The 26,343-nt window shown below is 26.5% G+C and overlaps 1 protein-coding gene across 6 annotated transcripts; it reads left to right on the top strand.

Moving 5' to 3' along the window:
* Positions 1-1,138: 1,138 nt before the first annotated feature.
* On the top strand, positions 1,139-26,343 carry LOC107447671 (Pseudouridine synthase 1). 6 transcript variants are annotated; one of them, XM_043042489.2, is made up of 11 exons: positions 1,139-1,464; positions 4,368-4,513; positions 7,227-7,327; positions 11,065-11,303; positions 12,302-12,430; positions 14,538-14,616; positions 14,699-14,744; positions 20,947-21,111; positions 23,444-23,563; positions 24,798-24,868; positions 26,021-26,343. In XM_043042489.2, the coding sequence occupies exons 1-11, from the start codon at positions 1,425-1,427 to the stop codon at positions 26,334-26,336; spliced, it is 1,452 nt and encodes a 483-aa protein (XP_042898423.1). In that variant the 5' UTR covers positions 1,139-1,424; the 3' UTR covers positions 26,337-26,343. The 6 variants fall into 6 exon arrangements, with proteins under 6 accessions (XP_042898423.1, XP_071040129.1, XP_042898417.1 ...); XM_071184028.1 differs by having other exon boundaries at positions 1,191-1,422; XM_043042483.2 differs by lacking the exon at positions 20,947-21,111 and adding an exon at positions 17,707-17,871 and having other exon boundaries at positions 1,243-1,464.

Raw genomic sequence — 26,343 nt, 5'->3', positions numbered from 1 at the left:
TGAATAAATTAATCTCATCTATCAATTTCGAATGCAAGGCATACAATTCCTACGATAGTTACTATGAAATTTAGAAATAAATAAAGATGAATTGTAGATCTAAAATACTCATAACCTTAATCACTATTTTTTTCTTAATACAACTATCCTAAGAAATGCAACCTTCATATTTTAATATTCCTTATTATAAGCTATACATAATATAAATTTTAGTATCATCCTTCCTAAATTTTAATGACAAACAGCACAAAACACAAGCATTTGCTTCCATATAAGTTAATTTATTATTATACACAAATTCTTGGCCATAGATGGCGCCACTGGAAAGCAAGACCAATCGACGTACATTCAAACAGGCATACGTCAACAACAATATTATTATATGATTTCCAGACTATATAATTTCCTAAAATTTATGCCAGCTCATTTTCGCTATATTACCGCAGATTTTGCTGAAACATTCTTAATGATCAAACATTTACGTTAGAATAAATATGAAAACATTAATAGGTTATCAGAACTTTTCCGCCTCAAAAATTATTTAACAAATTTTTCAAACAATAACTGCTCAATCAATTTTTGCTAAGCATATAAAAATAATTTTCTAGTAGAGTGGAGTTATAAATGCATTTTAAAATTCATTCTCATTGGAAAATAACGCATGAATGATGTTTACGTGTTATAGAGCGTAATATATTAACATTTTTGCAATGTTTTCAATTAGTTAAAAATAAATAAAATGAATATATAAATTACCATAGCCATCACAAATATGCACACGAACACTGGCGATGTGGCGATTTAACAGATCGAAAAAGTCGCCATGATAATTGAAAAAGGTAACCCATTTTTCGTTGCCACCGGGAAGATAGGACCTTCACTTCCTCTTACGGGTTCCTTATATCTATGAAACTCGAGTTCAAACAAATGAAGGAAGGAATACTAGCTTCTATATTCTTTGTCTACGAAGTACTTCAATTGATTTGAATAAATTATCAAACCGAGATTGCGTATTATTAAAATTGCGCCAGACATAAATGCTAAAACTGCCATTCTAGTAAACCTGAAAAAACGAGATAAAGCGATGGCGTTATTGACCAATCAAATGCCTCTATTTATTAAAAAGTCGGGCACCCAAGCAATAGCCTTAACTGTAAAGATAAATATCAGCTCTATTTTCTTCGATGTAAGCCTTAAGTCAAAAAATCTGTTTCAAAATAACTGGAATGAGTTGCTCTATTCATAAAAGTTCGTAAATACAAGATTTTTTAAACTGTTGAAACGGTTTTTTGAATTGATTAAAAAAATTTAACATTTTATCGCTTTGAAACGACAGAAAGAAACCTAACAATTTTTTCAGATTTTGCCGATTGAAATTGACATCATTATCATTTAACTGATCAATTTTACTTGTTTATAAATGTATGTCTTTTGTGGTTATGCTCATTACACGTTTTATATGTGGTTTGTAGATTATATGTTCTTTTTTAAAAATCTCATATTATTGCTTCCAATCAATATTGCTCTAAATATTTTATGTTAAATTTTTTATTTTTTCTGGTGTAGTCGAAAATGTAGTCTAAATATTTTAGCTACTTAATTTTCTTTCCAAAAGGCCGTTTCAATTATGATAGTTTTCTTTCTCATTTAAGTTAAGTAGTTATCTGTTTCGGGGGCAGTAAGAAAATAATCAAGTATTATTTACTTCGGTGAGGCTTTAGTAATAATGGTACTTGTGTTTCTTACAACCCACCGAAAGGAAACGTGTAATAAAATATAGTTTAAGCAAATAATAAAAAATAATTAAACAATTAATAAAACATAGTTTAAACGAAATTTTTATATCTTTCATTTATTTCTTTTATGCATCTAACTGCTCTGGAGAGATATTACTTTTACAATCTGGAAAATATCATTTTAAATATTAAATTAATCAAAATTTCTCACAGATCAAGAATTATAATCAATTGTAAAACCTGGACTTTTCAGAACAAATTTGTAAAATAACATCCGCCAGCCTTCGATTATTCCATATAGTATTATTAATGCACAATGTTTTAAATATAGTATTATAGCAGGAGAATTTCGCATTGGGTATTTGAACAATTTCTTTTTTATATGTTTAATTCATGCAACTCTATCATAAATTCATGTGGTTTTTCTATCAAATGTCTGGTATTTATTTCTAACGAATTTTAAATTGCCCATCATTTCATGTATCTTAAAACGAAACACGAATCATGACTTAAATAATTACCGTTCAATTATTTAATATGTTTCGTATTGTGATCTGTAGCGTAACATTGGCCATATCTTGGCAACTTATGGGTTAACTCAAAGAGTATGACTTATAGTATCACCTTCAGTCAACCCTATTTTTTTTTTAAATGTTTGCACTTTTAAAATCTATTCGGTGCCGTGGCAATTGTAGGTAGTCCAGCAGATCAGAATACAGAACTATCTCCCCATGATTGCTTTATTTTGCTCAAATTTCATTAATATTCCATGTGGTTTTGCGATCATTATTGTGTACTCATTGCCACAAGTTTGCTCTTGAATTTTAATGTTCCTAATTTTTTTACACAATATTATTACAAAACATGCAATCAGTAGTTTAAAGAATACTTGGTATTTCAAATTAAAGAATGAAATAAAAATGTTTGTCTGGAAATTGTAAGCACGCCAAACCCAGTGGTTTTTGTTGTTAATTATCTACAGAAAGGATTTAACTGAACAGGCTGGAACTTACTAAATAAATACCAAATTAACTAAACCCAAACTTAACTCATTATTTGACTTATATTAGCCTAACTAAATAACTACAAAAAAATCTAGTACTACTTTGTAACAATTTCTACTTACCACATTTTTGTTTTGTTTTTTTAAGTGATTACAAATTACTTTTGTAATGTAGTCACTAGTTTTAGGAGACAGATTTCGCAGGTTCAATTTACAATAATGATCAATTTTTTTTTTTTTTTAATGAATATTAAAGTAAAAGAATTTATGAAAATTGTTTTGAAATCATTAGGATATAGATAAATTTCAGTCACCACATTCTTACTTTACATGATCGCTACCTTTATTCTCATAATTAATATTTTTGAATGGTAATGAAATTTATACCAATAGTTTATTTTTGCATATAAGGTTTTCACAATATTTATGATTTTGAATGGGAAAAAAAATTTGCTTGTTTCAGAAGCAGTCAATGTGGCATAAAGAAATTATAAATTAAAAGATGCAACTTGCAGGCAAAATTTTAAAGCAAAATTAGTTATAATTTTTAATTATAATAAATTATTAATAAATAATTATAATTTTTACAATCCTGTTTTTTCTTCAAAGGTCTTAGACTCAGTAAAAACCTTGTTCATTTATATAATATTAAAAGCATACCTACTTTTTAATGTTGTGTTATTAAATAGCTATTTATGTTTAACAGTGATCAAAAGTTACATTGGTCTGAGACCACTAAAATCTTATTAGGACCAGCAATCAATATTTGTAGTTTTTCGACTTTCAGTTTCATGTTTTAATTTCTTTATTTGTCATAGAATTTCATGTTTTACTGTATATATGGCATTATATTTTCTCTGTATTAAGATTTTTCATTTAATTTCACTGTATGGATGGTGTTTTCAATATGAATGTAAACAATAACAATTTCGAGCTCAATACCTACTCTAGTTCCAGTTAGAAAAGTTTGCAACTGCTTACTACAACTTATTCTGCGAGGCTATATTTTCAAACAGATAATTTTGTTTTTAATAAAAGAAGTAAATTAGATAATTTCTGAGCTCAAATTTTGCCGTATTTCATAAGATTAATGTTATTAAGTAATTCTGGTGAGTTTGAAGGGAAAATTTGTTTCATTTTTTTTATAGATAAAAAAAAGGTGATTTGGTTGCTAGATTTTGAATAACTCACTTTTTTGGCAGTCTAGATTTGGCCTCTCTCCATTTGTTTATTACTGTTTGTTCTTGTTGCAAGCTGTGCACCATCTTACGTCAGTATTAGCACCTTTTGCATTGTAAACATAAGTAATAAGCAATCAAATACACTGTTTGCAAAAATCTCAAAACACAATCATCACATTGTGAGCCAAATGACTTTAAAATACACTGGAAACAGTAACCCAGAAGTATAGGCAGCATGGAGCTTGCAGCGTTCCCTAAGTGTAGAAAACACCATCCTTTAACATTTTAGATAAATGATATAACATTTGAATATTGAAAATAAATAAAACTAGTGAAAATGAGTATGGGCTAATAATATATTTTAGTTACTGGACTTTATTACCACTGACTTTATTTTCTTAATTTCAACTCTGCTTGATATGCATGCATAAATTTTTGATATTTCAGGCCTCAATAAATGCTATCGATTTTCTTGTTGTTCTCAAAAACTGAATTTGTTTCTCCATAACAATATGGATTCAACTAAAAGACAGAATGAAGATTCTCATAGTGAAGATGCTGAAGTTTCAAAAAAATTGAAAACTGATAATGAGGTTACTTTTTGTAGAATTTTTTATAGCTGTGTAGTATTTATTGTTAATTTGTTTAAGGGTGATTGTAATCCCTGCGTAGTCCGGAGTTCTGGGTATTTCGTATCATTCTTCCAGATCTAAAAACTAGAAGCAGCGCCCTTGACCTTTTTGCGAATATTTGCAGAATTCAGCGTATCTCAAGAACCATTGGCTCACAAACTTTCACGAATTAAAAACTTATCCAACAGAAGGTTACCAGAGTAGGTATACCAATTCCCTTTAATGAAACGTTAATATTCATTTAATTTTTCTCCTACTTGATTCTTTTTGTTTGGTAAATTTTTTAGTTTCACCAGAATTTGCTAATATCACGATTCTAATCAATGCGATTTTTATATCAAACATCGATTTTCTTATTTATCTGATTGATTTAAAAGTTACGCATTGCGATTCATATTCAAACAATTTAAGAATTGTACATCACGATTCTCGTTCAAAGGATTAATATCACGATTTGTATTTCTGCGTTTTTGAAATCCAATGCCACGATTTGTATTCTCGTGGTTGTAGTATCAAATAACGATTTTCGTATTTATACGTGATTTAAGAACTACACATTGGGTTTTGCTTTCACGTTATCTATAAATTCATTATTGCAATTCGTATTTTTGAATTTTAAAAATCCATTTCCACGTTTCATATTAGTGCAGTTTTAGAATCCCATATGGCGATTCTTGTAAGAAGATAGTTTTTTCTTGAATTCGTTGCTAAAAAGGTGTGATATTCCGTAACAGGTAATTATAAATGCTAATTCAAAAAGTTGTGTTGAATATGAAGATAATATAAATTAAATATATATAATTTGATATAGAAGTTTTTCACTTTAAGTCACAATCACCCCTGTTTATTGTATGATTAAATTAGTTAATGATTATTGCATTGTAATAATTGATTATTGCATTGTTGTAATTGGTTTTTACTTCATTACTTGGTTTAGTATCCCTCATCTTTTAAGTTTTTATTATTTCATGTATATACCTTCAATGCTTTTGGTAGATTTTTATGACTTTATTTACACACTATTATATTGAACATATTTGTTTTAAATAGTAGACTTATAATGTTGGTTTTTAGTCTTTTTATTTATTTTTTGTACCATTAGCTTTTCTTGTTTGTGTTCAAAATTTAAGAAATTAAATTGGCTGCTTCTTTTCAGTCAAAGAGTACTTAAAATAATTTACAAACTTTTTTACTTATATCCAAATGTTTCTCATTTTCATAAAACCATATTTTATTTTCCAGCTAAATTTTTTTTTTATTGCTTGAAACTTTGTGTTCAAAACATAAGAGCTTTAATTGGCTTTTTCTCTTCAGTTTTAAAAATAAAAACCATATTTTATTTTTAAAATTGTTTTTAATGTTGATGAAAAAATATTCAAATTAAGAGGATATGAATGGAAATATGTATAATTTAAAATCAACGATTATTTTCAGGTGTGATTTTTTGTACCTATTACTTTGTGTTCTAAACTTAAGAGTTTGATATGGCTACTTCTTATAGTGTAGATGTTAGTTTAAACTACAAAATCATATAAAAAACATACTTTCTCAAAATAAACATACCTCATTTTTCTGGATTCTGATTTCTGACCCCTTCTGATGTCATACTTTTTTCGCATTTCATCATATCTTGAGAACTTTTTTAAGCAAATTGAAAAACTTTTGCATACAATCTTATTCATTTATCCAAAGATAATTCCATGCAAAATATAACTTTTACTAAATATATATAATTTTAATATTTTTCTATAATTTTTGAATAAATACTAAAAACTAATAATTTTACTAAAAAAATTTTTAATTGAATTATCTTGGGATAAACAAATTTTATAATTGTGTACAAAAATTTTGCAATTTGCAAAAAGTTCTCGAGATATGGTGAAATGTGTAAAATGAACATTTAGGGAGTCATCAAGTTCCCATAACAAATCAATACCTCTTGGGGTACTGAATTGGAGATTGATGGTTCTCTTGTTCAGGTCAAAATTACGACCTGTGTACGATTGGGACCTCTCTTATAAAACGGTTGTGACTTGTGTGTGGCTAAACTCTTATTCTTGACCATAGATCGTGTAACTGAGAAAACAAGAAACGTGCCTTCTGTCTGAAAAATTTGATTGCTTTCAAGCAGGCTTGCTGGTATTAGCAGGTTGCAGACATAACAATAACAAATAAACTGATGGATATTTTCTCAATTTGGCACTATCGTTCGATACATTTAAAATATAAGGCCGCCACCAGATCATGATGATTTTATACAATCAGAATTGGAGATGTGTGCTTGCAATATTTTAGATTCTCTATTAATATTTTCTCGCAAAATTAAGCCAATACAATTCTTCAACCAACAGTTTGCTAAAGATTTTTAAATTAGAAACAGTTATTAGTTATAACAGTTAATTTTAATAAGTGTGTCTTTATTTTTATGCAATTAAAGTCTGAAATATTTAGCGTCATTCAAGTTTCTAAAACCATATGGATTCAACGTGTTGTAGTCTGAAAACAAGTAACATTTCTTCTATTACAATGCCAAATCGCTTTTATGCAATCTGAATTCTTATTGGTAGAAAGAATATGTATAAAAATTGAGTTTCAGGGGAGTTTTCATGAATTTATATTGTGTGTTGATCCTTAAGATTCACCTTCTAATGTAGTAAAATTATTCTTAATGCAGGTTCTGAACAAAGTATTTGAAAATTCTAACAGAGTTCGCAAACCCAAGAAGATTGTTCTTCTCTTGAGTTACTTAGGAAAGGACTTTTATGGATTGCAGAGGTATAATTTACATAATATCAATCATATTATTTTTATTATTGTGCGAGAAACTCTATTGTGTATAAAGTTTTTATGTTCTTTTTTATAAAAAAGTATTCAGTAATTATCTACAGTTAAACCTTTGATATCATGATATTTCTTTATCTATTACTACTTTATGGTTATTATTCATTTTGTTAGATTGTCTTAAGTATTAAATTATGTATTGATAAAAGTATGGTTGGATAGTTAGTTATATGTTGATTATTTATTTAGAATAATTTTCTATTTTTATAGAAAAACTTAGTTAGGAAATAATTATCTAAATTTAATTTTGATCCTTTCTAAAACAGCTTTAAAAATTCTAATCAAAAGTGGTAATAATGAAGCTTGCCTTTTTTACGCAATAGCATGTATATACTATACATTGCTCAAGTTAGAGCTTGGGATGTGTGTGAAAAATGACTAAGCTAGTCGTCGAAGCCTGCTACTCTTTTTTTAAATTATCCAGTTCATTGAAAATAATCATTTGCGATATCTGCCCGATTTTTTTTTTCTTTTGCGTAGTTTATTCTACTTATGAAACATAACTGTACTAAAACTGAAAGATTATAATCTTTGAATTTCATATTAGTTTAAGTCATTACTAACAGTGATTATGTTACATGCCTTCAAATATACTTCCAATCAAAAATTAATGTTTAAGCAATAAAGTGTCCTTACTGATGACACTAGCATTATTTGCCAGTCATTATGGTTTGATAGCTTAAGAACATACAAGACAATGGAGGAAATGTAACAAAATCTTTACAAATGTAATATAAAATCCTTTAACATCTGCCCCCTGAACATTAGGAATTGTTATAATAATGAATTGAATCATTTATAAGTAATGAAATTATCTAGATAAAATATTTAAATATATTTTTTAGTAAAAGGAAATTTTAAAGTATCTTTCTATTAAGAACTAAGTAAAGAGCTATTAACAGATATTAGCTTCTTTTTAAAAATATTAATCAATATATTGAATTATAAAAAATAATTTTACAATACTGAAATAAGTTTTTCATCATAAGATTAAAAAAAAAATAAAACTTAATCAACTGACTGCCTGCTATGTGCTATACGTAATTCGCTAACTATCTGGTACAATAAATAAGGTATGGTTTCGTTTCGTGATCAGTGCTTCAAAATTTTAAGATTTTTTTTATCCTGCCATTCATGGCATGATGAGAAAAATGCTTTAGTATCGTAAAACTATGTTTTGATTTATTGAATATATTCATTTGATGAATTTTTCAAGATTTAATTTGTTTTGGCAAATAAAAATTCAATTACAGAATTTCTAAAATAAAATGAAATAATCTACATTCACAGGGTTGCCACTCCACAGGGAAAACCTGGAAAATACAGGGAATTTAAAAATCACCTTAATAAGCAGGGAATTTTGATTTTTTCTTTACAAACTGGAAAAATACAGGAAATATTGTTTCTTATTTTTGTCTTTTGAACACTGGTGACCACTCAATGTGTAATATATGGGATGTTTAAGGATGATATTCCAACTATACTAAACTATTTCATTTACTATATCGTTATTATATATGCATTATTATATATAATTAAGTATGTTCAGCTGTTCCTTTTTTCTTTAAATTTTTCCAGCAATTAAAACTAGTATAGTTAGCCCAGTATAGCTCACACAAGAGCACAGTAATTTTTTTTTCTGTAATAGAGTGGCAACCCTAGAATAAAACTTTTTAAATATTGTCTAGTAAAAGATTGTAAATTAAAATTCTGGCTGTGGTATTTCAGCTGGAAAAAAAATTATTTAATCAAAGTATAATCTGTTGATTGATCTTGCAAGACTTGGAAAAAACATAAAGATAAATCTATTGATAGAACATAGTTTCATGTAGTTTACTAAATTGCAATAGTTATATTTTTTAATTTAAGAAAAAGCTATTGTGTAGACATACATTTAATTATTTAATTGCTGAAGTATAGATAAAGAAATTAACTACAACAAAGAGAACTTTTTAGGATAAAGCAATTTTTGAATGTCAAATAAAAAATTAGCTTTAGATTATAGAAATACACTTTTGAAACCCTTATTAACAATTTTTAATTGTCAAAATGGTCAATTTCAAGAACATGTTACTTCCCTATTGGGAAAACATACTCTTTCTGTGCTATTGTAGACTCAAATACCATGTCGAAAATTCTCCTAGAAGCAATTATAATTATAAAACCTCTAGATATGTACTTTTTTTTTAAAATAAAGTTGATTAATGACACCAAATGTAGAAGTAAATTATATCTTCAACTGCAGGTATGCAAAGATAATTTATTAAAGTTATTTTGATTGTATTTAAACAATTATCATGAAAATGATCTAACCCATGATAATAAGGATTGTCCAAATGATTTGCAAAACACTGTTCAAAATTTTACTTTAACTTTAAACAGATAATTCTTATGAATACTTTTGAAACTTTTTTGTATAATGTTACAAGTCATTCTCTTTGTTACAAATTATTCTCTTTGTGTAATGCAATATATATTTTTCTTCACAAGTAATAAAAACTACATAGGGTGTTTTAAATAAATAAAATATGCACATGTAAAAAAATAAATTCTTTGAAAATGTCTCAAAATATCTTAGCCACATAAAAACAGCATAAATTGAATAATAAGCAAGACAAACAAAAACTATGTTCTTTATTGGTTCTTTATTGCCACTTAAACAACCGATACATTCGCTTTTCTATCATGACTCTTGTAATCTTTTTCATTTTGTTATGTATGCAGCAAGGACTTTTTTTTTTTTCTAAAATAACCCTTTAAAATAATTCCCTCAGAATGAATAACAATTTTGGATTGAACCCCTTTATAATCTAAGAAAAGAAATTTATATAAGTTTTTGTGTTAGACTGAAAAGATTTTATTGACTGCTTTGCTTTTTTATATTGTTTGTTTTAATAATTTGTCATTTCTTTATGAAACTTATAAGAAAATCACATAAACTGTATGTTTAAACCATCTTCACTGTTTATAATAAATTTGACTATCAATCTACTAATTTAAGAAATATTTTCATCTGTTATGTAAATTAGCTATAAGAGCTAGTTGCTATAATGATAAATATATTTTAAAAAATAAAAAAAGCTTTTTTTTTTTGTATATTGTTTTCAATCAGTATTATATGAACATATTTAATAATCTATAATTTCTTCTTTGAAGCACTTCTATTTTCTTTACTGAATACTTGAACTTGAACAAAAAATCATATTTCTCAAAAAAAAATTTCTTAGTTTAGATGGTTTAAAGATGTTGTTTTTCGTTCTCCCAATTTAAGTGGCTGGTTTTAATGATTTTATTTAAATTATTTACACTCTGCTAGAAATAGCCTTTTAAATTTTTGATTTTACACTTAAATTTGTCCTTATAAGTTCTTGAAAAGGGAAATATATTATTTTCATAAGCATTAGGCTTGTCTTCTCAAAATTATCTTGCTTATTTTGTTATGTATGAACTTCGTGAAAAGAATTGAAATCAGATATTATTATATAAAATAATTTTTTAATTAAGCAAAAATATCTAACCATAATAAGTAAGTAGTTGTGTAAGTATTACGAGCTTATTGATCTTTTGTAGATATTTATAAGTCTACTCTTATTGTGATGCTTTTCTTTAGTAACTAAATCTTTTATTTTTTCTTCTTATATTCTAAATGCTATATTTTATTCTCGTTTTAGAAATCAAAATGTAAATACCGTTGAAGAAGAGTTATTAAAAGCTCTTCTAAAAGCCAATATAATCTTAGAAGATGAGTTTAATCATCCAAAAACTATGAAGTTTCAAAGAGCTGCTCGAACAGATAAAGGTGTTTCTGCAGTCCGAAACATAGTCTCTTTAAAGATACCCATAAAAGAAATATGTGAAACCCTTCCACAAAAAATCAACCAGTACCTTCCACCTGAAGTTAGAGTTGTTGGTAACTATTGCAGTTTTTATAAGTCTGATTTTATTTTAACAAATTGAGATTTATTTCATTTCGCAAATAAACTGATGATGACTCTATTTGGCACTATCTTTTGATAACTGTAAAGTCCAAGGTCGTCACCCTATCAGAATTTGAAATGTAAAGCTTTGCAGCATTTTAGATTCTCAATTAATTTTTTTCTTGCAAAATTATGCCAATTCAAGTCTGCATTTAGCACTTTTTGAAAGATATTAAATAGTAAGCAGTTAAAATTTTGTAAGTTTTAAGTAACTTTATTTTTGTATAATAAATGTTAATTTTTTTAGCGTCATCCAAATTGATTTTCATCAATTTAAACTACAATAAGGTCATATTTTGAAAAATATAAAAACTGAGAACCTTGTAGTTTTAAATTACTTACTCAAAATGATATTATTTTATTGCTGAAAAGATTTGAGGAAGAATTCATCGGTGTTCCAAAGATTATCAAACGCTATTTCTCCTAATCTATTAAGCAACCCCTTTATTTTCTACCCTTTTCAAAGGTATTGCGCTGTCTAATTACAAACTATTGTAGATAACTCTAATTAACAAACTATTGTAGATTAATCTAATTAACATAATAAAAGCTATATCAGATATAGTAGATAAAAGCTATATCTACAATAGTTTATTAAGATAAGCATTTATCCTAGAATCCAAGACGGCAAGGGTTGAGGCTTCTTAAACATTTTAAAGTTGTCTATGACAAAGATTTTCAATATCTTCATGTTCTGCTATGCCAAATGTTTTATAAACAAATTGAAGAAAGTAGATCATTAAAAAAATAGTAACTGCTAGCCAAATAAATCTCAATTTAAAATTTATGAATTTCAAAATGAAAATTTATTTTGCAAAGCTGATTTTCAAGTTATGTAAGTTGTTACAGTGTATGAATGTTTGAGAATAATTAATTGAATGTATTTTTTCTTTTCTGAAGTGTAAATAAATTTTTTTCAATCTTTTTGTAGCTTATAAAAGAGTAACTCAGGCTTTTGATGCAAAAATTGCTTGTGATGCTAGAACTTACTCTTATATGCTACCAACATTTGCCTTTGCCCCAAATGTTGAGGGAAGTTCAGAAGAATACCGTATAACTGGTAAGTAATTATTGACTTTGCATTGCTTTTTTTTATTTATTGCACTGATAATCATTTATGGCAGGCCTGCTATTGCAAAAATATTTTTTGAGCTATTCTCATTGTGTAATCTAAATACTAGTTAGAATTATAGTCCTTGCAATATCAGTTTTAATGTCATAAATATATTTACTCATATAACAGAATTTTAACTTGATACATTTATCGATTGAAACTGTTATGCTATTGTTTTTATTATATTTTTTATCTGATTTTTTGAAGTAAAGAGGGCAAGCTTTAAATTTAAATAAAGTTCTCATTATGGAAATGTATAGTTTTTTAAATGTTTTAATTTAAAAATCATATCTTTTTATTACTAAACTTCGTAAACTTTTTCTGGTGGAATTCTTATTAGAAAAGAAATCTATATTTTAAAAAATCTGAAGCAGCCATCGTTTTGTCCTTCTTGTTTGTTTATTTTTTATCATAATGATGACTATTATGGTTAAAGGTAAATACCATCAAAATTTAAAATTCAATTAATTTTTTTACTATTATGGTTAAAGGTAAATACCTACAAAATTTAAAATTCGATTAATTTTTTTTTCATTTAATACTATAATCTTGTAAGGCAATGTTATGTTATATCAGTAAAAGGTTTTATTTTTATTTATTTTTTTTTGTTTTGTTATATAACAATAAAAAATAATGTTATGGTTCAATATAAAGAGCTTAATCATGCATTCAAAAGAACATGCATCAAATCTTATACAGAATCAATAATTTTTTTTTTTTTTCATTTAGTACTATGATCTTGTAAGGCAATGTTATATCAGTAAAAGGGTTTTTGTTTATTTATTTATTTTTGTTATAAGGCTAAATATAAAGATCTTAAATCATGCATTCAAAATAATTAAATCAAATATTATGCAGATTTAGCTAGCTGTATAAGTAAAATAAAAAAAACTTATCAAATTTAGTTCACAAGTGCAGTTTTCCATAGACTTAGTAATAATGTAAGAAAATTAGTCAAGTGAAACGCTTTAATGCAAAAAAAAATGGCCACTTTTGAAAGAAAAGAAAAAACTTATTTCTAAAAATCGTCTATGATATCCAATTTTCTTTAAAGATTTTCATTTTTTTTTTCCTTCATGACTTTTTGTTAGAGATTAGGAATTTGGCACATTGCAGAATATTTTGTATTCTTATATTTTTGGTACTAAGAGGCACTGTTAAACTAAAAGGTGTTTGTGTTTTGTAAATATATTATAAACAATCACGTCAATATCAATGTAGCTGTTTTAAATGGATGTAATTACATCCGAATCAGTTCGCAGTTTTCTGAAATATTTGTGACAGTGTTTCACATTCAATTTTAGTAGGAGTTATTTTGGCAAAGATAGCATCATACTAAAATTTAATGTAACATTCTATGTGAAAAGGAAAGTTTGATTACATATAAAACAGACACTTGTTCTCTCACTAGCACATCTACTCGAAGACTTGCTAGACTTTCATATTGGACTGATATCCTCATGGCATCAATTCTCTTCAAACGAGGTGGTTTGATAAAATTAGAAAAAATAATAGGTGGCGATTAAAATTCTAGAGCAATGAATTGCAGTTTCTGAGAAAGTTTGGGGAAGTTCTTTTTTATGAAGCTGATTGATAAGGGTTCAATAATGATCAAACCAAAGAAAAAAATCAAATATCACATCAAAATAAATTCACAATCATCTGAGATTCACAAACATTGTGTTAGAGTTTCACATTGTTCCTATAAAAGTTAGCATTATATTAGAAAATTGATCATGCAACATTTATTTCCTAGGGTCGATGTCTTTTTTTTTTTTTCGTAATCTAAATAGAGTTATTCAATCCCTTATTAAAATTTTGGAAAACATTAGGTTCAGGTCTCAATTTTAGCTTATAGGGTGGAAGTTTTTAGTTTCTAAATTATTGATCATCCCTTTCATCTGATTTTAAAAATAATTGATTTCAATCAACAATACATTAATCATATTGTAAAGTTTTTATATGATGAATGGAGGAATCATCTTCTAAAATATTTAGTGGTGTGTATACTATATTTTCACTTTTGGTTTTTAATATAATTCTTTTTTTGCAGATGAACGAGTTCAAGAAGTAAATGTTTTCTTGAAGAGTTTTTTAGGAACCCATAACTATTACAACTTTACATCTGGGAGGTATAGTAGTATTTTACTCGTGCTTCTTAAACTTTTAATGCTAAACATTTTAAACTTTTAATACTTATTTAATTATTTACAGATTGCCTGGTGATCCAAGTTGCAAAAGATACATGATGTCTTGTGAGGTTAGTTTAGCTGATTTGAAATTCGTTTTTTCTTCTGATTAAGGAATATTTTTAAAATAATAACTTTTTTAGCTGTAGATTTTTTCTAATCATTTTTAGTGAAAATTGCCTCCAGTTTTTAAAGGTTTTAAGAAAATTACAAAAAATTTCTGTTTAAAATAATTGTGTTTTTTTCGCCAGAAATTTGCTTTCGGGCTCCTCGTTTATCACTTGGTATTTGACAATACTATTACCCTTCGTTTGGGAGAAGGGTGTGAACAATCTAAAGAAAGGTTACCAGTTGGGGATCGTGCAAACAATCAATATAACAAAAATATCAATATTAAATATTTGATCAAATCGAGTTATTATTTTTTGAATGCAAGTGTATTTTAAACTTCTTATTAAAAGTATTTCTAGAAATATTTAGGATATTACAATAATGTTAATACGCATAATGATTTATTTTTTTTAATTTATATATGACCGTGAATAACTGCTATTTAAAAATTTCTTTCCAGTTTCATTACAAATTTACTACTCCAAAAAATTTAGCTGCTAACCTGTTTAAGAAAAATAAATTTTAAAAATGTTTTATTTTCATTTATCTTTTAGAAAAAACAATAAATAAAATTAATTTTAACTAATAAATCTTTTTTTTTAATTCTGTAATTTTACATTCCAAAGTAATGAATTTAATCATATTTTTTTTAATTTTATGAATAGATTTCAAATAATTTTTCATGCAACAAACAAAAATATTATAAAAAATGCAAAATAGTCATCAAAACAAATTTGAATAAAATATCTGTTTGATTTGTAGCTGTTATACATCACAAAGTTGATTCACTGCTGAATAGTACCTGAATACGTTGAGTTATTTTATAACTATATTTCATAAAGTTTAGATATTTAGCAATAAGCATAATGTACCTAATTCAGAAATAAAATTCACTCAAAATTATTATTTTATTATTCATTACAAATTTACTACTCCAAAACATTTAGCTGCTAACCTGTTTAACAAAAATAAATTTTAAAAAATGTTTAATTTTCATTTATCTTTTTGAAAAAACGATAAATGAAATTAATTTTAACTAATAAATCTTCTTCTTTTTTTAATTCTATAATTTTACATTCCAAAATAATGATTTTAATCATATTTTTTAATTTTATGAATAGATTTCAAATAATTTTTCATGCAACAAACAAAAATATAAAAAATACAAAATAGTCATCAAAACAAATTTGAATAAAATATCTGTTTGCTTTGTAACTGTATACATCACAAAGTTGATTCACTACTGAATAGTACCTGAATACATTGAGTTATTTTATAACTATATTTCATAAAATTTAGATTTTTAGCAATAAGCATAACGTACCTGATTCAGAAATAAAATTCACTCAAAATTATTATTTTTTGATAATAGTAAAACACAAGAACTAAAACAATTTAAAAATCTTTTCTAAATATTTTAAACTAAACTAATTTGGGGGAAGAAAAAAAAAATTTTTTTTTCTAAAATTTTTTATAGTTTCTCATACTTTTTAGTCTCTATTTTTCTCTTAGGGAAGAAAAATTTTTACGTACGTTCTTAAAATTTGTATATATATTTCTAAAGATTAACATTTTTTTATATAAATCATCTAAAATAACTGGTAATTTTGAATATTTCCTAACTAACTGGGAAAATTGGGGGAATTTTATTTCTGATTTTGGTGTTTTTAAAAAAGGCCATGTATGGGATATTTAAAGATGATAGTTCATCTATATTATACTATTTCATTTACTATTATTTATTGTTTATCATTTGTAGCATTATTTACTTTAAGTAGGTTGAGCTGTTTCTTATTTCCAGCAATTAAAGTTAGTATCAATATCCAGGATATCTGCGTACCTGTAAAGTCATGAAAAATAATGGAAAGTCATGAATTTTGGTATTGAACAAAATTTGTCATGAAATGTCATGATTTTAACTGTTTTTTTTTTTAATATCGTGGAAAGTCTGGTTTAGGTCCCTGAAAAATCTAATTTTTAAAATGGAATTTACCTCCCCCCCCCCCTAATTNAGTCTAATTTTTAAAATGGAATTTACCTCCCCCCCCCCTAATTTCATGGTGTTTCGAATATCTGAATTTGTTACAAAATCCCCATTCACAGTCATATTTTATTGAAGCATAAAATGTTTTTGTCATCTTCTTTAAAAATTATGGCGTTCTTTCAAAAAATGAAAGAAAAGAAATTTTTAGAGTGAATTATATTTTAAACTTCTGTGATTTCAGAATTTCTATTATTTTTTATTTTATTTTATCAATTTAAAATTCTATCTGAAGCAACCCAGTCATTGGTGAATTTTTTTTATTCCGAAATGAGAACAGAAAAATCCGGAGTATTTCTCTCCTTTCTCATGAACAAGAAAAGTATCTTTAGAATATAATTCTGCAGAAGAAGAAAAAATTATTTACTTTTGTATTTTTTTCCGCAATTTTATTGCTTTAATTCTTTCTTAACTCTGTTTTTTAAATTTAAAATCTACAAATATGAAGATCCAGAGTATAACAGTTTCTGTTATGCCTATCATTTCAATTAATGTTATTATAAATGCTTTTTTAAATTTATTGTTGTGTTTTTGTCAGAGAAAATACTAACTTTGTTAAGTTATGAAAAATTCTTGGAATTAGTCATGAAAAGTCATGGATTTGAAAATATAGCAGATACCCTGAATAACCTGAAATAGCTCACAATGAATGGGATTTTCCTCTTTATATATTGTATATAATATGTGCATCGAAAACACAGGGAATATTTTTTTCCAGATATGAGTGGTAACCAGTGTAGGTAATTTCTGATTGAAGTCATTAAAGTGAAAATCTTTCTAATATCTTTTTTTTTTTTTTAATTTATTTATTTTTATTTTGTTATATAATTTTCTGTGTTTTTATCTTAAATCTCTATTTTTTTTATTTTTTTAAATTTTAGTGCTCTTCTCCATTTGAATCCAATGGCATAGAATTTACAGTAATTCAAGTGAAAGGTCAGAGCTTCATGTTGCATCAGATTCGTAAAATGGTAGGATTAGCTATTGCATACATGAGGAATTTGACTGGTGATGACATTTTAAAAAAGACTTGGGAAAATGAAAGGGTAATATTATTATTATTATTTTGTAAATTACGATTTACAAGTTTTCTTTTAAACTTGCACGTGATTAAGTTAGTAATATTTGTTACCGTTTATGGTACTTATTTATTTCATCTGTGTCTTAACAATATTTATTACTGTACTGTTAAGTTGCAAAACAATTTGAAAGTGCATGTTTTAACAAATATTTTTTATCCACATATTTAGAGGAACTTTCATTTTTATTTTTTTTTTTATAATTATTAATGTTTTTTAAATGGTACTTATTTGTTTAAAAATTTGTGTATTCAGAAATGATTTAAAAGTGCATGTTTTGACAAATATCAGTTTTTATTTCTATGTTTGGAAATTCAGCTTTTGTAATTATTATGTAATATTTTGATTTACCTTATTTAATTAACACATATTCTAATTTATTTTGCTTGTGGTCATTTTATAAAAATAAAGAACTTAAATCATGTTAGGAAATTTATATAGAACATATTCAAAGAGTCTCTTATTATAGCAAGCAGTTCATTTGCATTTTAATAGCCTTTCTAATTTTATTGTTTCACAATTTATCACATAACTTTTTAATGACATAATGTTTTTATGCATTAAATATTACCTTAGTCACAATACAGATTTTGGAGTATTAATTATTAATAACTGCTTAGAAATTTGCTATTTTTATTTCATTTGTATATGTAAACATTGTTTGCATTATTAAAACTCATGAATAGAACTAAATTATTTTCATGTATTTACTGTTTAGTAAATAAACATGTCAAATGGTGTGAGAATATTACATTAATCAATATAAAGTAATTGTACTTTTTAATGGAGTTTAACTTTTTTCCCGGTTTTTACTGTCAGTTACAAAAGCATTTCCATATTTTTGAGCTTTACAATTTACACTTTATTTTCTTTGGTTAAGTTCTGTATTTAGACATTATGTAAGAGTTATAAATTTATCTTATCTTCTCCTTACTTATGAGTTTTCGGAGCATTATACTATGCTTTTGAGTTCTAAAAACATGTAGTGCAGAGGAACTTGTGTGCAAAACTAACATTGCAACTGAATTGAAAGGACTCAGAAGAAAAGTTTTTTTTCTAGAAGATTCATAGTAATTAATAGGAAAATCCATTCTGTCACCTTTGACATGGTTCCCGCGGCCTTGAAAAGTACTTGAATTTCATTTTGATTTTCAAGGGCCCCTAGAAGTACTTGAAAATGATATTAAATCCTTGAAAATTTCGAAATGACCTTGAAAAGTATCGAAAACTCAGGAAAACAGCCCTATTTCCAGTATTTCTATGTTTAACTTTTTGACGCGCGTAAGTGTGAGAGAATGACTTCCCCGNATTCACTAATGAATAGTACCTAAATACATTGAGGTATTTTATAACTATATTTCATAAAATTTAGATTTTTAGCAATAAGCATTATGTACCTAAATCGGAAATAAAATTCACTCAAAATTAATATTTTTCGAAAATAGTAAAACACAAGAGCTAAAACAATTTAAAAAATCTTTTCTAAGCAATTTAAACTAAACTAAATTAACTAATTAAAAAAATAATTCTTTTTTAAATCTTTATATCTTTAAAAAAATCTTTATATAGTTTCTCATACTTTAGTCTCTGTTTTTCTCTTAGTTCTTAAGAGTTCTTAAGAAAAACAAATTTTTTCTTATGTTCTTAAAATTTGTATACATATATTTATGAAGATTAACATTTATTTAACATTTGTTTATATAAATCACCTAAAATAAGTCAATTTGAATATTTCCTTACTAACTTGGAAAATTGAGGAAATTTTATTTCTTAATTCGGTGTTTTTAAAAAAGGCCATGTATGGGATATTTAAAGATGATAGTTCATCTATATTATACTATACCATAATTTATTGTTTATTATTTGTTTTAAGTAGGTTGAGCTGTTTCTTATTTCCAGCAATTAAAGCTAGTATCAATATCCAGGCTATCTGCGCACCTGGAGGTATTGAACAAAATTTGTCATGAAATATCAGATTTTAACTGGGGGTTTTTTTTTTTTTTTTCATATCAAGGAAAGTTGGATTTAGGTCCCCCAAAAAATCTAATTTTGAAAATGGAATCCCCCCCCCACCCCCCATTTCATTGTGCTTCGAATATCTGGATTTGTTACAAAATCCCCATTCACAGTCATATTTTATTGAAACATAAAATGTTTTTATCATATTCTTTAAAAATTATGGCCTTCTTTCAAAAAATGAAAGTAAAAACATTTTTAGAGTGAATTATATTTTAAACTTCTGTGATGTCGGAATTTCTATTATAATTTTTTTTTTTTATTAAATATTATCAATTTAAAATTCTATCTGAAGCAAGCCAGTCATTGGCGATTTTTTTTAATTCTGAAATGAGAACAGAAAAATCAGGAGTATTTATCTCCTTTCCAATGAACAAGAAAAGTATCTTTAGAATGTATTTCTGCAGAAGAAGAAAAAAATTTTTTACTTTTGTATTTTTTTCCACTATTTTATTGCTTTAACTATTTCTTGACTCTGTTTTTTAAATTTAAAATCTATAAATATGTAGATGCAGAGTATAACAGTTTTGGTTATACCTATCATTTCAATTAATGTTGTTATAAATGCTTTTTTTTTAATTTATTGTTGTGTTATTGTCAGAGAAAATAGTAACTTTGTTAAGTCATGAAAAGTTCTTAGAATCAGTCATGAAATGTCATACATTCGAGAATCAAAAATGTAGCAGATACCCTGAATATCCTGAAATAGCTCACACATGAACACAATGAATGAGATCTTCCTCTTTATATATGTGCAAAAAATATGTATAAATAAAAGTATTTATATATGTGCTTCCTCTTAATATATAATATGTGCAGGGAAAACACAGGGAATATTTTTTTCCAGATATGAGTGGTAACCCAGTATAGGTATTTCTGATTGAAGTCATTAAAGTAAAAATCTTTCTAATATCTTTTCTTTATTATTTTAATTTTGTTATTATATAATTTTCTGTTTTTTATCTTAAATCTCTGTTTTTACTTTAAAATCCAATTAAATTTAAATGTTTTTTTTTTAAATTTTAGTGCTCTTCTCCGTTTGAATCCAGTGGCATAGAATTTACAGTTATTCAAGTGAAAGGTCAGAGCTTCATGTTGCATCAGATTCGTAAAATGGTAGGATTAGCTATTGCATATATGAGGAATTTGACTGGTGAGGACATTTTAAAAAAGACTTGGGAAAATGAAAGGGTATATTTATAGTTTTTTCATGAATTATGATTTACAACACTAGTTAGTTTTCTTTTAAACTTGCACATGATTAAGTTAGTAATATTTGTTACTGTTTATGGTAATTATTTATTTCATCTGTGTCTTAACAATATTTTTTACTGTACTGTTAAGTTGTAAAACAATTTGAAAATACATGTTTTAACAAATATTTTTTATCTATATGTTTAAAGGGGACTTAAATTTTTTTTTTTTTTATATAATTATTAATGTTTTTGTTTTTTTTTTTAAATTCATAGTACTTATTTGTTTTAAAATTTGTGTATTTAAGAATGATTTGAAAGTGCATGTTTTAACAAATATCAGTTTTTATTTCTATGTTTGGAAATTCAGCTTTTATAATTATTATGTAATATTTGATTTACCTTATTTAATTAACAAATATTCTAATTTATTTTGCTTATGGTCATTTTATGAAAATAAAGAACTTAAATCATGTTATGGAATTTATATCGAAAATATTCAGAGAGTCTCTTATTACAGCATTTACATTTTTTTTGCCTTTCTAATTTCATTGTTTCACAATTTATCACATATTTTTTTAATGACATAATATTTTTATGTATAAAATATTACCTTAGTCACAATACAGATTTTGGAGAATTAATTATTAATAACTGCTTAGATGATTGCAATTTTTATCTCATTTGTATACATAAACATTGTTTGCATTATCAAACTCATTAATGGAGCTAAATTATTTTCATGTATTTACTTTTTAGTAAATAAACATGTCAAAAGATGTGAGAATATTGCATGAATCAATATAAAGTAATTGTATTTTTTAATGGAGTTTAACTTTTTCCCGGTTTTTACTGTCAGTTACAAAAGCATTTCCATATTTTTCAACTTTACAGTTTACATTTTATTTTCTTTGGTTAAGTTCTGTATTTAGACATTATCTAAGAGTTAAAATTTATCTTCTCTTCTCTTATGAGTTGTGGAGCGTTTGATGAGTTTTCGGAGCATAATACTATGCTTTTGAGCTCTAAAAACATGTAGTGCAGAGAAACTTGTGTGCAAAACTAACATTGCAACTGAATTGAAAGGACTCATTAGAAAAGTTTTTTTTCTAGAAGATTCATAGTGATTATTAGGAAAATCCATTCTGTTTACTTTGAGCTTTACCATCCAAATCTCTTTTCCTTCTCTTCAGACTTTATGATGTCTTCCTCTTCTTTATACTTGAATTTGTATTAATTTTTGAACATTTTCAGTTTGGAAGATTTACGGATGGTGTATATAGACTTTGAGTTAACTTAAAATGGGAAAAGTTAGAATCATATTAAAAAATATTTTAGAATTCAGTAATTAAGAACTAAAAAAACATAATCAATCTGGAAGAATAGGAATTAAATTATTATTTTGATTTATTTTGTACTTTATTTCTTTTTTTTTTTTTTTTTTTAAAGACTAATAATTTTTTTTCTCCCTAACAGAGATGAATCTTCCTAGCTTGTATTTCTCAGATAATGCTATCATTCTTTCTGACAATACTAACAGTCTTTGTTTTATCCAAATAAAGAAAGGATTAAAATAGTACTAATTATGAATAAAAGTAAAAAAAAAGTGAAACAAATACAAATGTCACAATAGCAGATAAGATCATTTCTGTACTATAATATCTTTGGTGTCATGACCCAAAATGAAAAAAAAAGCGTAGAGATGCAGAAGAAAGTACAATACGGAAAATAGATTGATCATTGTAAAAAGAAAAAACAGTAAAAGATAAAAGAGAGAGAGGAAGCCAACAAAAGTTTGAAGATTAGAATGAGAACTCTGTATATTATAAAGAAATATATCGAGGTATCGATTGCCGAACATTTTTTAAAAATGGAATACTAGAAGATTTTCCAACGTATTCCTAGAAATCCGGGTCAGCTGCTGAACAGTAATGTTGAATTTTAGCAAAAAGAGACGCAAATATTTTCATTTCCTTCAATTCAAAGTTTTCAGTTACAACTAATAAAGTGTTAGTCACTATCAAGCACTAAATGAGAATGTTCTATTTAACTAGAGTAAGACTCAAATTCAAATCTATTTTATAATAGAAATGGTTTATGTTTCCAAGCAAATTAATTTTACATTGAAGTTTTTTTTTAACACTTCTTAAACACCAGGTTTTTACTGCATCTGTGACATAAAATAGTTGAAATTTACTTCTTTTGCAAATTATTTATCTTTCTATATTTTTTTAATGCTCCTTACTTTAAATATTAATTAATTAGGTTCTATTCATATTTCTTTCTCAAAATTGTGCTTGTCTGAAAAAAAATATTTTATGTATGTTTAGATAGACATTCCAAAAGCTCCAGGCCTTGGTTTAATGTTAGAAGAACTCCACTATGATTGGTATGATACAAAATATGGCTCTGATGGTATTCACGAACCTTTAAAATGGGACCAGTACAAAGTATGTAATTAATGTGTAATATATAATACAGTGGAACACTGATTTTACATCTTCCATCAGACTAGCATTTAAAAAAGGCACGAAGTGGGATAGCTTAAAATTGGGGTTAAAAAAATTTAAGCATATTCTTCAAAATTGACTCTTAGGAGCTGAACTACTTGGAAAAATGTGTAGTCTTTACACAGTTTTTTTTTTAGATACAATTTCAATAATATCCCTCAATACTTATTATTGCATGTAAATTTCCTTTATGGTTTACATTAACAAATGTTTTAAGTTTCCTTGCTTTCAAACTCTTGATCACTTGTGGGTACATCCTCCTGCTCATTTTTATCACTTTCATTGGGAATAAACATTAAATAAGATATTAAAAGAATTACAAAGTAATGGGATGTATGTGTTACAGTCGACTTCAAAAGATTTTCAGCTACGCAATTTTATTCCGAAATGTCATTGTTGCCGTTGGATACATAAAAGTAATTGATCCCCAAAAAACTTTTTTAAACCCATTTGTGATGCATTTCAGTTGACATTATCCAACGCAGTAGAAATCAAATTCAGGGCTTCCGTGTCAATTATTTTGAAGTCACCGGAATCAAAAAATAGAAATGATTACCTAACCAGTTGTTAAGTATAGCGTTCTTTGAATGATAGAATTATTCAAAGGTTGAAGTTTGCTGGAAAAAAATTTTGCTCGGAAGTTTTAAATCTTAAGCTCTTATACTTTCATTAACCTTTCTTCCTGTGCTTTGTCCTTACCACCACCCTTCTGATTTTGACTCAAAGGGAGAAATCCCCTTTCACAGGTAAAGGGACAATTGGTTCGAGAGAATGTCGGAAAAGCTACATACAGCTAATAAACAAAGCTATCTCTCTTTTCTTTTAAAGAAAGAGCAAAAGAAAACTCAAGAAAAGTTTGTACGAGCTTTGCAAGAAAAAAAAGAGAGAATAATTTTGACCTGTTTAAAAAAAAAAACCTATAAAGCAGGATTTTCCTAAAATGTCTAACATGAAATCCGGTATAATTTAACATTATCGGCATAGGTGATTTTCACGAACTTGCGGAAAATGAGGTAGGAAGCGGGATAACATATAAAGCGGACAACGTAAAAAGGGGGTGACACTGTACTTATTAACATGTAATATAATTAATATATAATATTTTAAATTTAATATAGATTCAACTGATATGTGAAAAATATATATTTAGTTTTCTTTAACCTATTTATTTTAGGATGTAATTGAAACTTTTAAAAAAGAGAAAATTTGTGCAAATATAGCCAAAACTGAAAGAGAAGAAAAATCGTATCCTTTTATTATTTTGAAATTGAAAAATTAATCATATCTTGTATCTTTTATGTAATTAGCTTGGTATGTGTTTATTTCTTCTAATATTTACTCTATAACTGCGATAGAAATTTTAAGCGTTGTAGCTAACATTTTTTCTTGCAATTTTTATTATTTTACTTTGATCTCGATTTTGTTTACAATCTCTATTTTGAATTTGCTACTTTATGTACCTTAAATTTAAACTTTGAATAAAGCTTTTACCAAAGTTATTGTTCAATAGAAACTCTTAATTCTAAGAGTTTAAAAGGATTTTTTTAATGGTTGGTTTAAAATAAAAATTTCCACATAAAACCCTGTTATTATGAGCATAACTTGGACTGTTTCTTTTGCTTAGAAACAATTTTATTTAGGTGGTCTAGAAAAATTTTATTTCCTTTGTAAGGGTTTAAAAACACCTCTTTGGTTTAATTTGTTCAAAAATTATATATAGATTTTAAAAAAATTAAAGTCTTATGTTGTGCCGCGAATCAAACAAAAAATTTATCGAGTAACCACATGGATAACATAAATAAATATAAATAATTATACGAAGATGTTGAATATTTTCATGCAAACCATTGAATAAATTCTAGATCTGCTATTGTATGTGTCTTCCTACATAGCCCTGGAAATATGTTTGAAAAACCAAAACTTTGATGGAGATGAGTACGAAGCATTGCTATCTATTATCTATTTATTACCTATTTGAGTAGCCCACCTAATTTTGGGTTTACGACTAATAATGTTCCACTCCATAGCCTTGTAATTTTGAACCCAATTCAGAAGACAAAAGAACTCCTGGATCAAGTGTTAGGAGAAATTTGCCTTCCTTTAGGACTTTTTAGTGTAACTAACCCTCATTTGCGTTACATGGCGAGAAAACCTCCCATGCTTAGCCTGATGGCCAAGACCCATGATCCGGCTACCATTAAGGATATTTTTTATGTCCGCAGAGGAATATTTAGCACGGGGGTGCGGAATTCGTATTGACCAGCCATCACTAGGATTCAAACCTGGTTAACCTCATTGGTAGGCCCCTAAGCCACCACAGTTCTCTGTGCATGTTTGAAATTTCTGTGGATTGTCACTTTTAACATAAATTATATTTGTATCCTTAATATTGTATAGTATGCTACAATGGCTTCAAACTTTGCCTCATCACAGTTATGATGTCAGAGATGCTGGGCCACCATCTATGTTACCTCCTAAGCTAGTGCAAGCGAATCAACAAAATGCATTAAACGTCATTAGTACTGATGTTGTAGATAAGGAGACTGAATTAGTTAAAGACTGTGATAAAGCATCTGAATTAGTTAATGCCGGTGAAAAAGTGACTGAATTAGTTGAAGAAAATGAGAAGATTAGTATGAATATTGATATTTCTGATGTAAATTCAGATCTTTCTAGAAAAATTAATGAATCTGAAATAAAATGTGAAAGTTAATGTTTCA

Source organism: Parasteatoda tepidariorum, chromosome 8, assembly GCF_043381705.1.
Source record: "Parasteatoda tepidariorum isolate YZ-2023 chromosome 8, CAS_Ptep_4.0, whole genome shotgun sequence".
In the NCBI taxonomy this organism is placed as follows: Eukaryota; Metazoa; Arthropoda; class Arachnida; order Araneae; family Theridiidae; genus Parasteatoda; species Parasteatoda tepidariorum.
Note: the sequence above shows the minus strand (reverse complement) of the source record. Positions and strands in the feature narration are given on the sequence as shown.

Excerpts from the sequence above, each read along its gene's own strand:
- LOC107447671 (XM_043042489.2), top strand. The coding sequence starts at position 1,425 with ATGTCTTTTGTGGTTATGCTCATTACACGTTTTATATGTG. Across the intron at positions 11,304-12,301 it reads ACCTGAAGTTAGAGTTGTTG|CTTATAAAAGAGTAACTCAG; the intron begins GTAACTATTGCA and ends ATCTTTTTGTAG. Across the intron at positions 14,617-14,698 it reads TACAACTTTACATCTGGGAG|ATTGCCTGGTGATCCAAGTT; the intron begins GTATAGTAGTAT and ends AATTATTTACAG.